This window comes from Oncorhynchus nerka, linkage group LG10 (assembly GCF_034236695.1).
Source record: "Oncorhynchus nerka isolate Pitt River linkage group LG10, Oner_Uvic_2.0, whole genome shotgun sequence".
Classification (NCBI taxonomy): domain Eukaryota; kingdom Metazoa; phylum Chordata; class Actinopteri; order Salmoniformes; family Salmonidae; genus Oncorhynchus; species Oncorhynchus nerka.
Window position 1 is genome coordinate 11,836,248 of NC_088405.1, and position 15,890 is coordinate 11,852,137.

At 42.9% G+C, this 15,890-nt stretch overlaps 1 protein-coding gene across 2 annotated transcripts in view; it reads left to right on the forward strand.

Annotated features, from left to right (window-relative positions):
• LOC115121840 (sprouty-related, EVH1 domain-containing protein 2-like) overlaps nucleotides 1-15,890 on the forward strand; it is a 35,524-nt gene that overhangs the window by 12,191 nt on the left and 7,443 nt on the right. Inside the window, exons 2-4 of one of the 2 annotated variants that reach the window (XM_065023007.1) lie at nucleotides 1,456-1,666; nucleotides 2,096-2,264; nucleotides 2,848-2,912. In XM_065023007.1, the coding sequence (XP_064879079.1) occupies nucleotides 1,456-1,666; nucleotides 2,096-2,264; nucleotides 2,848-2,912 (445 nt within the window). The remainder of the gene's footprint in view (nucleotides 1-1,455; nucleotides 1,667-2,095; nucleotides 2,265-2,847; nucleotides 2,913-15,890) is intronic. The other variant, XM_065023008.1, reaches the window with a different exon arrangement.

Below are 15,890 nucleotides of genomic sequence, written 5' to 3' on the forward strand. Positions count from 1 at the left end.
CAATGGAGTCTCTCTCTGTTGTATTTAGAACCCTAGTACTATTGATTAGTTGTATTTAGAACCCTAGTACTATTGATTAGTTGTATTTAGAACCCTAGTACTATTGATTAGTTGTATTTAGAACCCTAGTACTATTGATTAGTTGTATTTAGAACCCCAGTACTATTGATTAGTTGTATTTAGAACCCCAGTACTATTGATTAGTTGTATTTAGAACCCTAGTACTATTGATTAGTTGTATTTAGGACCCTATTACTATTGATTAGTTGTATTTAGAACCCTAGTACTATTGATTAGTTGTATTTAGAACCCTAGTACTATTGATTAGTTGTATTTAGAACCCCGGTACCATTGATTAGTTGTATTTAGAACCCTAGTACTATTGATTAGTTGTATTTAGAACCCCGGTACCATTGATTAGTTGTATTTAGAACCCTAGTACTATTGATTAGTTGTATTTAGAACCCCGGTACCATTGATTAGTTGTATTTAGAACCCTAGTACTATTGATTAGTTGTATATGATGGAAGGTGATTTATAACCCCAGTACTATTGATTAGTTGTATATGATGGAAGGTGATTTATAACCACAGTACTATTGATTAGTTGTATATGATGGAAGGTGATGTACAACCCCAGTACTATTGATTAGTTGTATTTAGAACCCCATTACTATTGATTAGTTGTATATGATGGAAGATTAGTGATTGATTAGTCCCTAGTACTATTGTACAACCCCAGTACAAGTTGATTAGTTGTATTTTGAACCCAGTACTATTGATTAGTTGTATTTTGAACCCCAGTACTATTGATTAGTTGTATTTTGAACCCCAGTACTATTGATTAGTTGTATTTAGAACCCTAGTACTATTGATTAGTTGTATATGATGGAAGGTGATTTATAACCACAGTACTATTGATTAGTTGTATTTAGAACCCTAGTACTATTGATTAGTTGTATATGATGGAAGGTGATTTATAACCCCAGTACTATTGATTAGTTGTATATGATGGAAGGTGATTTATAACCCCAGTACTATTGATTAGTTGTATTTAGAACCCTAGTACTATTGATTAGTTGTATTTAGAACCCTAGTACTATTGATTAGTTGTATTTAGAACCCCAGTACTATTGATTAGTTGTATATGATGGAAGGTGATGTACAACCCCAGTACTATTGATTAGTTGTATTTAGAACCCCAGTACTATTGATTAGTTGTATATGATGGAAGGTGATGTACAACCCCAGTACTATTGATTAGTTGTATATGATGGAAGGTGATGTACAACCCTCAGGCTCAACTTGCCTTAAGAGTCGGCTGCAATGTGAAACACACCCTCCCTCAGTCTATCATCACCAGAGTGAGAATCCAGGAGCATAACATGGTTAACCTGAAGGAAATGGTTAACCTGACTCATAATGGTGTTGATGGTCCCTCTCCATCCCTCTCCAGCGACAGCTACATCGTGTGTGTAAAAGCCGTGGTGATGGTGAGGGATGATTCCAGTGGGGGCTGGTTGGTCCAGGACGGGGGGGCTCTGAGTAGAGTGGGAGTCTGCAGGGTCCTGCCCCCCGAGCTGGGGCTGGGACTCGCCCCCCTGGGTCGCTCCCACTTCCTCATCCATGGAGAACGTCTACGGGACAAACAGGTGAGGGACAAACAGGTGAGGGACAAACAGGTGAGGGACAAACAGGTAAGGGACAAACTCATGTGAGCATCAGACACACAAACACACACCAAATATACACACACACACACACACACACACACACACACACACACAAAAGTATTCTGTAGTCAACATGCTGTCACTATGACAACTAGTACAGTACAATATAGTCTAGTCTTCTGTAGTCAACATGCTGTCACTATGACAACTAGTACAGTACAATATAGTCTAGACTTCTGTAGTCAACATGCTGTCACTCTGACAACTAGTACAGTACAAGATAGTGTTAAATTGGACTCATTGTTCTGGTCTCGACTCAACTGAAGTTGGTCTCCAATACAACACTGCTAAATAATTATCATGATGATTGATTGACAGGTTGATTGACTGATTGAATGACGTGTCTGTTGTGTGATTACTCAGGTGATCCTGGAGTGTGCTCTGAGGAAGAACCTTGTGTACACCAAGGCCACGCCCACCTTCCACCATTGGATGGTGGAGGACAGGAGGTGTGGCCTGACGTTCCAGAGGCCTGCTGATGCTCGGGCCTTCGACAGGGGCGTACGGAAAGCCATGGAGGACATGGCAGAAGGTGGGGGAAACTCTGGAATGGTCTGACACTGGCCTTTTTAAAGGAGTAGCATGCTAGGTGCTACGATGGTAAAATCTGCCGTTGTGCTCTTGAGCAAGTCACTTCACCATAATTGCTCCAGGGGTACTGGGCAATGCTGACTCTGGTCTTGACTCCAATCTCTGAGGAGATCTCAGGGGGAGTTGGAACATGCAAATGACACATCTCCAATTCACACATGTATTTTCATATTTTTTATTTGTCCTTTTATTTAACTAGGCAAGTCAGTTAAGAACTAATTATTATTTAAAATGACGACCTAGGAACAGTGGGTTAACTGCCTTGTTCAGGGGCAGAACAACAGATTCGTACCTTGTCAGCTCGGAGATTCAATCTAACAACCTTTCAGTTACTGGTCCAACTCTCTAACCACTAGGCTACCTGCCGCCCCTAATATACATTTGTACGTGTGAAATATGACAAATATTAGCATGCGTCAAATGATTATTATCAATTAAGGTGTAACAATGCGATTGAAAAGTCTATACCTGAAAATAGTGCACAACCTGAGTTAGTTAAGTTTGCCACTCTTTGCTCCCCGTAGGCTCCACGACGTCCTCCTCAACACTCCAGAATGAGGCAGAACTGGGCGACGATGACGTGTTCACCGTAAGTACGACCTGTCTCATTTAGATGATGTGTTCACCGTAAACACGACCTGTCTCATTTAGATGATGTGTTCACCGTAAGTACGACCTGTCTCATTTAGATGATGTGTTCACCGTATTTAGATATGTGTTCGACCTGTCTCATTTAGATGATGTGTTCACCGTAAACACGACCTGTCTCATTTAGATGTTTAACTGTGTCAGAGATGATGTGTTCACCGTAAGTACGACCTGTCTCATTTAGATGATGTGTTCACCGTAAACACGACCTGTCTCATTGAGATGATGTGTTCACCGTAAACACGACCTGTCTCATTTAGATGTTTAACTGTGTCAGAGATGATGTGTTCACCGTAAACACGACCTGTCTCATTTAGATGATGTGTTCACTGTATTTAGATGATGTGTTCACGACCTGTCTCATTTAGATGATGTGTTCACCGTAAACGACCTGTCTCATTTAGATGATGTGTTCACCGTAAGTACGACCTGTCTCATTTAGATGATGTGTTCACCGTAAGTACGACCTGTCTCATTTAGATGATGTGTTCACCGTAAACCACGACCTGTCTCATTTAGATGATGTGTTCACCGTAAGTGATTTAGATGATGTGTTCACCGTAAGTACGACCTGTCTCATTTAGATGATGTGTTCATTTAGATGATGTGTTCACGTAAACACGACCTGTCTCATTTAGATGTTTAACTGTGTCAGAGATGATGTGTTCACCGTAAACACGACCTGTCTCATTTAGATGATGACCTGTCTCATTTAGATGATGTGTTCTCATTTAGATGTGTGTTCAAACACGACCTGTCTCATTTAGATGATGTGTTCACCGTAAACACGACCTGTCTCATTTAGATGATGTTTAACTGTGTGATGTGTTCAGTAGATGTCTCATTTAGATGTTGTGTTCACCGTAAACACGACCTGTCTCATTTAGATGATGTGTTCACCGTAAGTACGACCTGTCTCATTTAGATGATGTGTTCACCGTCTCATTTAGATGATGACCTGTCTCATTTAGATGATGTGTTCACCGTAAAACTCGACCTGTCTCATTTAGATGATGTGTTCACCGTAACACACGACCTGTCTCATTTAGATGATGTGTTCACCGTAAACACGACCTGTCTCATTTAGATGATGTGTTCACCGTAAACACGACCTGTCTCATTTAGATGATGTGTTCACCGTAAGTACGACCTGTCTCATTTAGATGATGTGTTCACCGTAAGTCACCTGTCTCATTTAGATGATGTGTTCACCGTAAAGTCGACCTGTCTCATTTAGATGATGTGTTCACCGTAAACACGACCTGTCTCATTTAGATGATGTGTTCACCGTAAGTACGACCTGTCTCATTTAGATGATGTGTCACCGTAAACACGACCTGTCTCATTTAGATGTTTAACTGTCAGATTTAGATGATGTGTTCACCGTAAGTACGACCTGTCTCATTTAGTTTAACCTGTCTCATTTAGATGTTTAACTGTGTCAGAGATGATGTGTTCACCGTACGACCTGTCTCATTTAGATGATGTGTTCACCGTAAACACGACCTGTCTCATTTAGATGATGTGTCTCATTTAGATGATGTGTTCACCGTAAGTACGACCTGTCTCATTTAGATGATGTGTTCACCGTAAGTCATTTAGATGATGTGTTCACCGTAAACACGACCTGTCTCATTTAGATGATGTGTTCACCGTAAACACGACCTGTCTCATGTTAGATGATGTGTTCACCTCATTTAGATGATGTGTTCAACACGACCTGTCTCATTTAGATGTTTAACTGTGTCAGAGATGATGTGTGATGTGTTCACCGTAAACACGACCTGTCTCATTTAGATGATGTGTTCGACCTGTCTCATTTAGATGATGTGTTCACCGTAAACCTGTCTCATTTAGATGATGTGTTCACCGTAAGGGCGACCTGTCTCATTTAGATGATGTGTTCACCGTAAAACGACCTGTCTCATTTAGATGATGTGTTCGACCTGTCTCATTTAGATGATGTGTTCACCGTAAGTACGACCTGTCTCATTTAGATGATGTGTTCACCTGTCTCAAGTACGTTTAACTGTCTCATTTAGATGATGTGTTCACCGTGTGTTCAATTCGACCTGTCTCATTTAGATGATGTGTTCACCGTAAACTGTCTCATTTAGATGATGTGTTCACCGTAAACACGACCTGTCTCATTTAGATGTTTAACTGTCAGAGATGATGTGTTCACCGTAAACATCGACCTGTCTCATTTAGATGATGTGTTCACCGTAATTTAGATGATGTGTTCACGACCTGTCTCATTTAGATGATGTGTTCACCGTAAACGACCTGTCTCATTTAGATGATGTGTTAGATGATGATGTTCACCGTAAGTACACCTGTCTCATTTAGATGATGTGTTCACCGTAAACACGACCTGTCTCATTTAGATGATGTGTTCACCGTAAACACGACCTGTCTCATTTAGATGATGTGTTCACTGTGTCAACACGACCTGTCTCATTTAGATGTTTAACTGTCTCATTTAGATGATGTGTTCACCTGTCTCATTTAGATGATGTACGACCTGTCTCATTTAGATGATGTGTTCACCGTAAGTACGACCTGTCTCATTTAGATGATGTGTTCACCGTAAACGACCTGTCTCATTTAGATGATGTGTTCACCGTAAACACGACCTGTCTCATTTAGATGATGTGTTCACCCTGTGATGTGTTCACCGTAAACACGACCTGTCTCATTTAGATGATGTGTTCACCAGTTTAACTGTCTCATTTAGATGATGTGTTCACCGTAAGTACGACCTGTCTCATTTAGATGATGTGTTCACCGTAAACACGACCTGTCTCATTTAGATGATTTAGATGTTTAACGATGTGTCACCGTAAATACGACCTGTCTCATTTAGATGATGTGTTCACCGTAAACACGACCTGTCTCATTTAGATGATGTGTTCACCGTCTCAAACACGACCTGTCTCATTTAGATGTTTAACTGTCAGAGATGATGTGTTCACCGTAAGTACGACCTGTCTCATTTAGATGATGTGTTCACCGTAAACACGACCTGTCTCATTTAGATGATGTGTTCACCGATGATGTGTTCACCGTAAACACGACCTGTCTCATTTAGATGATGTGTTCACCGTAAACACGACCTGTCTCATTTAGATGTTTAACTGTGTCAGAGATGATGTGTTCACCGTAAGTACGACCTGTCTCATTTAGATGATGTGTTCACCGTAAACACGACCTGTCTCATTTAGATGATGTGTTCACCGTAATGTGTTCACGACCTGTCTCATTTAGATGATGTGTTCACTCATTTAGATGATGTGTTCACCGTAAACACGTGTCTCAATGTGTTCACCGTACCTGTCTCATTTAGATGATGTGTTCACCGTAAACACGACCTGTCTCATTTAGATGATGTGTTCACCGTAAACACGACCTGTCTCATTTAGATGATGTGTTCACCGTAAACACGACCTGTCTCATTTAGATGATGTGTTCACCGTAAACACGACCTGTCTCATTTAGATGATGTGTTCACCGTAAACACGACCTGTCTCATTTAGATGATGTGTTCACCGTAAACACGACCTGTCTCATTTAGATGATGTGTTCACCGTAAACACGACCTGTCTCATTTAGATGTTTAACTGTGTCAGAGATGATGTGTTCACCGTAAACACGACCTGTCTCATTTAGATGATGTGTTCACCGTAAACCTGTCTCATTTAGACCTGTCTCATTTAGATGATGTGATTCACCGTAAGACCTGTCTCATTTAGATGATGTGTTCACCGTAAACACGACCTGTCTCATTTAGATGATGTGTTCACCGTAAACACGACCTGTCTCATTTAGATGATGTGTTCACCGTAAACACGACCTGTCTCATTTAGATGTTTAACTGTCAGAGATGATGTGTTCACCGACCTGTCTCATTTAGATGATGTGTTCACCGACCTGTCTCATTTAGATGATGTGTTCACCGTAAACACGACCTGTCTCATTTAGATGATGTGTTCACCGTAAACACGACCTGTCTCATTTAGATGATTGTTCACCGTAAACACGACCTGTCTCATTTAGATGATGTGTTCACCGTAAACACGACCTGTCTCATTTAGATGATGTGTTCACCGTAAACACGACCTGTCTCATTTAGATGATGTGTTCACCGTAAACACGACCTGTCTCATTTAGATGATGTGTTCACCGTAAACACGACCTGTCTCATTTAGATGATGTGTTCACCGTAAGTACGACCTGTCTCATTTAGATGTGTTCACCGTAAACTGTCTCATTTAGATGATGTGTTCACCGTAAACACGACCTGTCTCATTTAGATGATGTGTTCACCGTAAACACGACCTGTCTCATTTAGATGATGTGTTCACCGTAAACACGACCTGTCTCATTTAGATGATGTGTTCACCGTAAACACGACCTGTCTCATTTAGATGATGTGTTCACCTGTCTCATTTAGATGATGTGTTCACGACGACCTGTCTCATTTAGATGATGTGTTCACCGTAAACACGACCTGTCTCATTTAGATGATGTGTTCACCGTAAACACGACCTGTCTCATTTAGATGATGTGTTCACCGTAAACACGACCTGTCTCATTTAGATGATGTGTTCACCGTAAACACCGTAAGATGACACGACCTGACCTGTCTCATTCATTTAGATGTTTATGATGTGTTCACCGTAAGTACGACCTGTCTCATTTAGATGATGTGTTCACCGTAAACACGACCTGTCTCATTTAGATGATGTGTTCACCGTGTCTCATTTAGATGATGTGTTCACCGACCGACCTGTCTCATTTAGATGATGTGTTCACTGTGACCTGTCTCATTTAGATGATGTGTTCACCGTAAACACGACCTGTCTCATTTAGATGATGTGTTCACCGTAAACACGACCTGTCTCATTTAGATGATGTGTTCACCGTAACGACCTGTCTCATTTAGATGATGTGTTCACCGTAAACGACCTGTCTCATTTAGATGATGTGTTCACCGTAAACACGACCTGTCTCATTTAGATGTTTAGTGTTCATGATGTGTTCACCGTAAGTACGACCTGTCTCATTTAGATGATGTGTTCACCGTAAACACGACCTGTCTCATTTAGATGATGTGTTCACCGTTCATTTAGATGATGTGTTCACCGTAAGTACGACCTGTCTCATTTAGATGATGTGTTCACCGTAAACACGACCTGTCTCATTTAGATGATGTGTTCACCGTAAACACGACCTGTCTCATTTAGATGATGTTTCACCGTGTCTCATTTAGATGATGTGTTCACCGTACGACCTGTCTCATTTAGATGATGTGTTCACCGTAAACACGACCTGTCTCATTTAGATGATGTGTTCACCGTAAACACGACCTGTCTCATTTAGATGATGTGTTCACCGTAAACACGACCTGTCTCATTTAGATGATGTGTTCACCGTAAGATGACGACCTGTCTCATTTAGATGATGTGTTCACCGTAAGTAACCTGTCTCATTTAGATGATGTGTTCACCGACCTGTCTCATTTAGATGATGTGTTCACCGTAAACACGACCTGTCTCATTTAGATGATGTGTGATCACCGTAAGTACGACCTGTCTCATTTAGATGATGTGTTCACCGTAAACACGACCTGTCTCATTTAGATGTTTAACTGTCAGAGATGATGTGTTCACCGTAAGTACGACCTGTCTCATTTAGATGATGTGTTCACCGTCTCATTTAGATGATGTGTTCACGACCTGTCTCATTTAGATGATGTGTTCACCGTAAGTACGACCTGTCTCATTTAGATGATGTGTTTAGATGATGTGTTCACCGTAAACACGACCTGTCTCATTTAGATGATGTGTTCACCGTAAACACGACCTGTCTCATTTTCAGATGATTTAGATGTTTAACTGTGATGTGTTCACCGTAAGTGTCTCATTTAGATGATGTGTTCACCGTACCTGTCTCATTTAGATGTTTAACTGTGTCAGAGATGATGTGTTCACCGTAAGTACGACCTGTCTCATTTAGATGATGTGTTGATGTGTTCACCGTAAACACGACCTGTCTCATTTAGATGATGTGTCATTTAGATGATGTGTTCACCGTAACACGACCTGTCTCATTTAGATGATGTGTTCACCGTAAGTACGACCTGTCTCATTTAGATGATGTGTTCACCGTTCACCTGTCTCATTTAGATGACGTGTTCCTGTCTCCTGTCTTTTAGATGATGTGTTCACCGTAAACACGACCTGTCTCATTTAGATGATGTGTTCACCGTAAACACGACCTGTCTCATTTAGATGATGTGTTCACCGTAAACACGACCTGTCTCATTTAGATGATGTGTTCACTGTAAGTACGACCTGTCTCATTTAGATGATGTGTTCACCGTAAACACGACCTGTCTCATTTAGATGATGTGTTCACCGTAAACACGACCTGTCTCATTTAGATGATGTGTTCACCGTAGAGATGATGTGTCACCGTAAACACGACCTGTCTCATTTAGATGATGATGTTCACCGTAAACACGACCTGTCTCATTTAGATGTTTAACTGTCAGAGATGATGTGTTCACCGTAAACACGACCTGTCACCGTAAACGACCTGTCTCATTTAGATGATGTGTTCACCGTAAACACGACCTGTCTCATTTAGATGATGTGTTCACCGTAAACACGACCTGTCTCATTTAGATGATGTGTTCACCGTAAACACGACCTGTCTCATTTAGATGATGTGTTCACCGTATTTAATGTTTAACTGTCACGACCTGTCTCATTTAGATGATGTGTTCACCGTAAGTACGACCTGTCTCATTTAGATGATGTGTTCACCGTAAACACGACCTGTCTCATTTAGATGATGTGTTCACCGTAAACGACCTGTCTCATTTAGTCTCATTTAGATGATGTGTTCACCGTGTCTCATTTAGATGATGTGTTCACCGTAAACACGACCTGTCTCATTTAGATGATGTGTTCACCGTAAACACGACCTGTCTCATTTAGATGATGTGTTCACCGTGTCTCATTTAGATGTTTACCTGTCTCATTTAGATGATGTGTTCACCGTAAGTACGACCTGTCTCATTTAGATGATGTGTTCACCGTAAACACGACCTGTCTCATTTAGATGATGTGTTCACCGTAAACACGACCTGTCTCATTTAGATGATGTGTTCACCGTAAACACGACCTGTCTCATTTAGATGATGTGTTCACCGTAAACACGACCTGTCTCATTTAGATGATGTGTTCACCGTAAACACGACCTGTCTCATTTAGATGTTTAACTGTCAGAGATGATGTGTTCACCGTAAGTACGACCTGTCTCATTTAGATGATGTGTTCACCGTAAACACGACCTGTCTCATTTAGATGATGTGTTCACCGTAAACACGACCTGTCTCATTTAGATGATGTGTTCACCGTAAACACGACCTGTCTCATTTAGATGATGTGTTCACCGTAAACACGACCTGTCTCATTTGTTTAACTGTCAGATGATGTGTTCACCGTAAACACGACCTGTCTCATTTAGATGATGTGTTCACCGTATTTAGTCACCGACCTGTCTCATTTAGATGATGTGTTCACCGTAAGATGTTTCACGACCTGTCTCATTTAGATGATGTGTTCACCCTGTCTCATTTAGATGATGTGTTCACCGTAAGTACGACCTGTCTCATTTAGATGATGTGTTCACCGTAAACACACCTGTCTCATTTAGACCTGTCTCATTTAGATGTTTAACTGTCAGATTTAGATGATGTGTTCACCGTAAACACGACCTGTCTCATTTAGATGATGTGTTCACCGTAAACACGACCTGTCTCATTTAGATGATGTGTTCACCGTAAGTACGACCTGTCTCATTTAGATGATGTGTTCACCTGTCTCATTTAGATGATGTGTTCACCGTAAGTACGACCTGTCTCATTTAGATGATGTGTTCACCGTAAGATGTGTTCACGACGACCTGTCTCATTTAGATGATGTGTTCACCGTAAACACGACCTGTCTCATTTAGATGATTTTCAGTCTCATTTAGATGATGTTTCACCGTAAGATGATGTGTTCACCGACCTGTCTCATTTAGATGATGTGTTCACCGTAAACACCCTGTCTCATTTAGATGATGTGTTCACGACCTGTCTCATTTAGATGATGTGTTCACCGTAAACACGACCTGTCTCATTTAGATGATGTGTTCACCGTAAACCTGTCTCATTTAGATGATGTGTTCACCGTAACGACCTGTCTGTCTCATTTAGATGATGTGTTCACCGTAAACACGACCTGTCTCATTTAGATGATGTGTTCACCGTAAACACGACCTGTCTCATTTAGATGATGTGTTCACCGTAAACACGACCTGTCTCATTTAGATGATGTGTTCAACTGTCAGAGATGTCTCATTTAGATGATGTGTTCACCGTAAACACGACCTGTCTCATTTAGATGATGTGTTCATTGTCTCATTTAGATGATGTGTTCACCGTAAACACGACCTGTCTCATTTAGATGATGTGTTCACCGTAAGTACGACCTGTCTCATTTAGATGATGTGTTCACCGTAAAACACGACCTGTCTCATTTAGATGATGTGTTCACCGTAAACACGACCTGTCTCATTTAGATGTTTAACTGTCAGAGATGATGTGTTCACCGTAAGTACGACCTGTCTCATTTAGATGATGTGTTCACCGTAAACACGACCTGTCTCATTTAGATGATGTGTTCACCGTAAACACGACCTGTCTCATTTGATGTGTTCAGTGATGTGTTCAGATGATGTGATGTCACCGTAAACACGACCTGTCTCATTTAGATGATGTGTTCACCGTTCACCTGTCTCATTTAGATGATGTGTTCACCGTAAACACGACCTGTCTCATTTAGATGATGTGTTCACCGTAAGTACGACCTGTCTCATTTAGATGATGTGTTCACCGTAAACACGACCTGTCTCATTTAGATGATGATGTTTCACCGTAAGTACGACCTGTCTCATTTAGATGATGTGTTCACCGTAAACACGACCTGTCTCATTTAGATGATGTGTTCACCGTAAACACGACCTGTCTCATTTAGATGATGTGTTCACCGTAAACACGACCTGTCTCATTTAGATGATGTGTTCACCGTAAACACGACCTGTCTCATTTAGATGATGTGTTCACCGTAAACACGACCTGTCTCATTTAGATGATGTTTCAAAACTGACCTGTCATTTAGATGATGTGTTCACCGTAAACACGACCTGTCTCATTTAGATGATGTGTTCACCGTGTCTCAAATGATGTGTTCACGACCTGTCTCATTTAGATGATGTGTTCACCGTAAACACGACCTGTCTCATTTAGATGATGTGTTCACCGTAAACACGACCTGTCTCATTGAGATGTTTAACTGTCAGAGAGAATGTCATAGATGTGGTTATGGTGATGACTATCATTACATTACATAAGCCCAGCCCAAAGCCCTGATCTATCATAGGTCACTCATTAAAGCACCCATGTTACCTGTCTACCCCTCACTACACCCTCTGTTACGGGTCTGTGGTGTGTGTGTGTGTGTGTGTGTGTGTGTGTGTGTGTACCTACACCATCCTCCTGTAGCGTGACACTGGGAGCAGCAGGCAGGGTCAAAAGGTCACTTCCTGTTACCACCACCTCCCCCCACCACTCACTACAATCAAACTAACGTTGGCAGCTGCATCTAAGCTTTGTGACACTGTGATTTACCAGCAGTCAGAGAGAGAGATGGGGGGGGGTAGAGGAAGTGGCTCATCTTGACTTCAACTGTCTGTTAGAGCTAGATGAATGGTCTGAGTTTACACACATACCTCTGCACAGGCTCAGGCTCCTGTCCTCTTTAGGCACCTCTCCTAAAGTTATCAGCAGTGGCCCGGTGTGTTGCGAGGTGGGTGGTGACGTGTCAGACAGGATATACTGATTTACTACCCTGTGTACACACACACACAAGAGAAGGGGGAGGGGACAGGGCTAGGAAGCACATTCTTCCTCAATTATTCCTCATGGGCTAGCTTATACTTAACCCAACTCCCCCGGGAGTGAACACTATTTTTGTTGAGAGAGAGAGAGGACAGAGAGAGAGAGACATAGAAATTGAGAAGGAGAGTGAGACACAGAGAGAGACAGAGAAATTGAGAAGGAGAGTGAGACACAGAGAGACAGAGAAATTGAGAAGGAGAGTGAGACAGAGAGAGACAGAGAAATTGAGAAGGAGAGTGAGACACAGAGAGAGACAGAGAAATTGAGAAGGAGAGTGAGAGACAGAGAGAGACAGAGAAATTGAGGAGAGGAGACAGAGAGACAGAGAAATGAGACACAGAGAGAGACAGAGAAATTGAGAAGGAGAGTGAGACACAGAGAGAGAGAGAGAATTGAGAAATTGAGAGAGTGAGACACAGAGAGAGACAGAGAAATTGAGAAGGAGAGTGAGACACAGAGAGACAGAGAAATTGAGGAGAGTGAGACACAGAGAGACAGAGAAATTGAGGAGAGTGAGACACAGAGAGACAGAGAAATTGAGAGAGTGAGACAGAGAGAGACAGAGAAATTGAGGAGAGTGAGAGACAGAGAAATTGAGGAGAGACAGAGAAATTGAGGAGAGTGAGACACAGAGAGACAGAGAAATTGAGGAGAGGAGACACAGAGAGACAGAGAAAGAGAAAGAGTGAGACACAGGAGAGTGAGACACAGAGAGAGACAGAGAAATTGACACAGAAGAGAGAATTGAGACAGAGAGAGACAGAGAAATTGAGGAGAGTGAGACACAGAGAGAGAGGTGTATTTTGCTGCCATTCTTCTAGTTTTGAGACATTTAGCTGCTGTCTTCCTCTTTCACCCCCCCCCTTCCCCCTCTTCTCTCCACAACATCCTCTCTCTCTCTCTCTCTCTCTCTCTGTGTGTCTCTCTGTCTCCCCTGTGTGTGGTGGGCTGCAGTAGAAACAGAGGAGAGGTGGTCTGTGTAGTGAATGATCAGCAGTAATGAGAGCAGAGTTGTATTCACTAGACACCAAATGGAAGAAAACACAGAAACAGGGAGGGACTACCTCAACTTGGCCAATAAGAAACACTTGTTTTTTGTTTTCTGTTGCAAAAATGTTTTCCTACGATGTGCACTAATGAATATGACCCAGAGCTGGTGGCAGGGGTAGCCAGAACCGATTGACAGACAGGAGTACCCCAAGATCCACCCACTTGCAGCTCCAGAGAGAGAGGGGAGGAGGGGGTGGTACAGGGGGTTTGGGTTGGGGTTGTTGTTATTTTTGGGCCAGCCATTCTGAAGGGCTTTGTAACAACCAATCAACATTACAGTCCACTCTGTGGGTAGATCTCAACGCTGTCCATGGAGGGAGGGAGAGAGGGAGGGAGAAGTTAAGTTTAGTCCAACATGGATCACCATAAAGCAAACCAGTGGGGGGGGGGACCGGTTGAAAAAGCTAAATAAAGTGGCTCTACACACTTCCCCGACAGACAGACAGACAGACAGACAGACAGACAGACAGACAGACAGACAGACAAAGGTCAGAGGCCTTTGCGTCCTAAATAACACCCTATTTCCTGGTCTAAAGTAGTGCACTATATAGGGAATAGGGCTCTGGTCTAAAGTAGTGCACTATATAGGGAATAGGGCTCTGGTCTAAAGTAGTGCACTATAAAAGTAGTGCACTATATAGGAATAGGGCTCTGGTCTAAAGTAGTGCACTATATAGAGAATAGGGCTCTGGTCTAAAGTAGTGCACTATATAGGGAATAGGGCTCTGGTCTAAAGTAGTGCACTATATAGGGAATAGGGCTCTGGTCTAAAGTAGTGCACTATATAGGGAATAGGGCTCTGGTCTAAAGTAGTGCACTATATAGGGAATAGGGCTCTGGTCTAAAGTAGTGCACTATATAGGGAATAGGGCTCTGGTATAAAGCAGTGCACTATATAGGGAATAGGGCTCTGGTCTAAAGTAGTGCACTATATAGGGAATAGAGCTCTGGTCTAAAGTAATGCACTATATAGGGAATAGGGCTCTGGTCTAAAGTAGTGCACTATATAGGGAATAGGGCTCTGGTCTAAAGTAGTGCACTATATAGGGAATAGGGCTCTGGTCTAAAGTAATGCACTATATAGGGCACCATTTGGAACATAGGGGCAAAAGTCATGTTCAGCCTGTCAGTCAGTCCTCTGCTGCCTGCAATGCCCCCAGAGGCTGTCCACCTGCCTGCCTGTCCAAAATATCTGTCTGGGCACTCAGCAATGTGGAGTCAGACAGACACCCACAATGTGTAGAGTCAGCTGGCTGCTGGTCGGCTAGCCGGCGGTGTGTTTTGTGTCTGGCCAAGGTTTGACTTGGACCAAAGCCTGAGGAGGAAAGGGGCCAGGATAATGCTACTCACACAGGCTGGAAGTAGACCTGGAGAGAGAGAGGGTGGGGGGCGAGAGGGGGTAAGGGGGTGGGGGGAGCAGAGAGGGTCGAGGTGGAGGGAAGCAGAGACAGGGGGGGAGAGACAGAGGGGGAAGGGGGCAGAGACAGAGGGGGGGAAGGGGGGGGAGCAGAGACAGAGGGGGGGAAGCAGAGACAGAGGGGGGAAGGGGGCAGAGACAGAGGGGGGCAGCAGGAGGGGGAAGCAGAGACAGAGGGGGGGGGCAGAGACAGAGAGGGGGGAGGGGACAGAGGGGGGAGCAGAGACAGAGGGGGAGCAGAGACAGAGGGGGAAGGGGGCAGAGACAGAGGGGGGGGCAGAGACAGAGTGGGGAAGGGGGCAGAGACAGAGGCAGAGGGGGGATATTTGGAGAGAGAAATACACTGAAGCCGGTCCTGGAACTGCAGAGGTAGATCTGTGTAAAGAGAGGCCATAGAGAAACAGAATCAGAGAGAGACATTTTGGGGTGACTGATGGCCA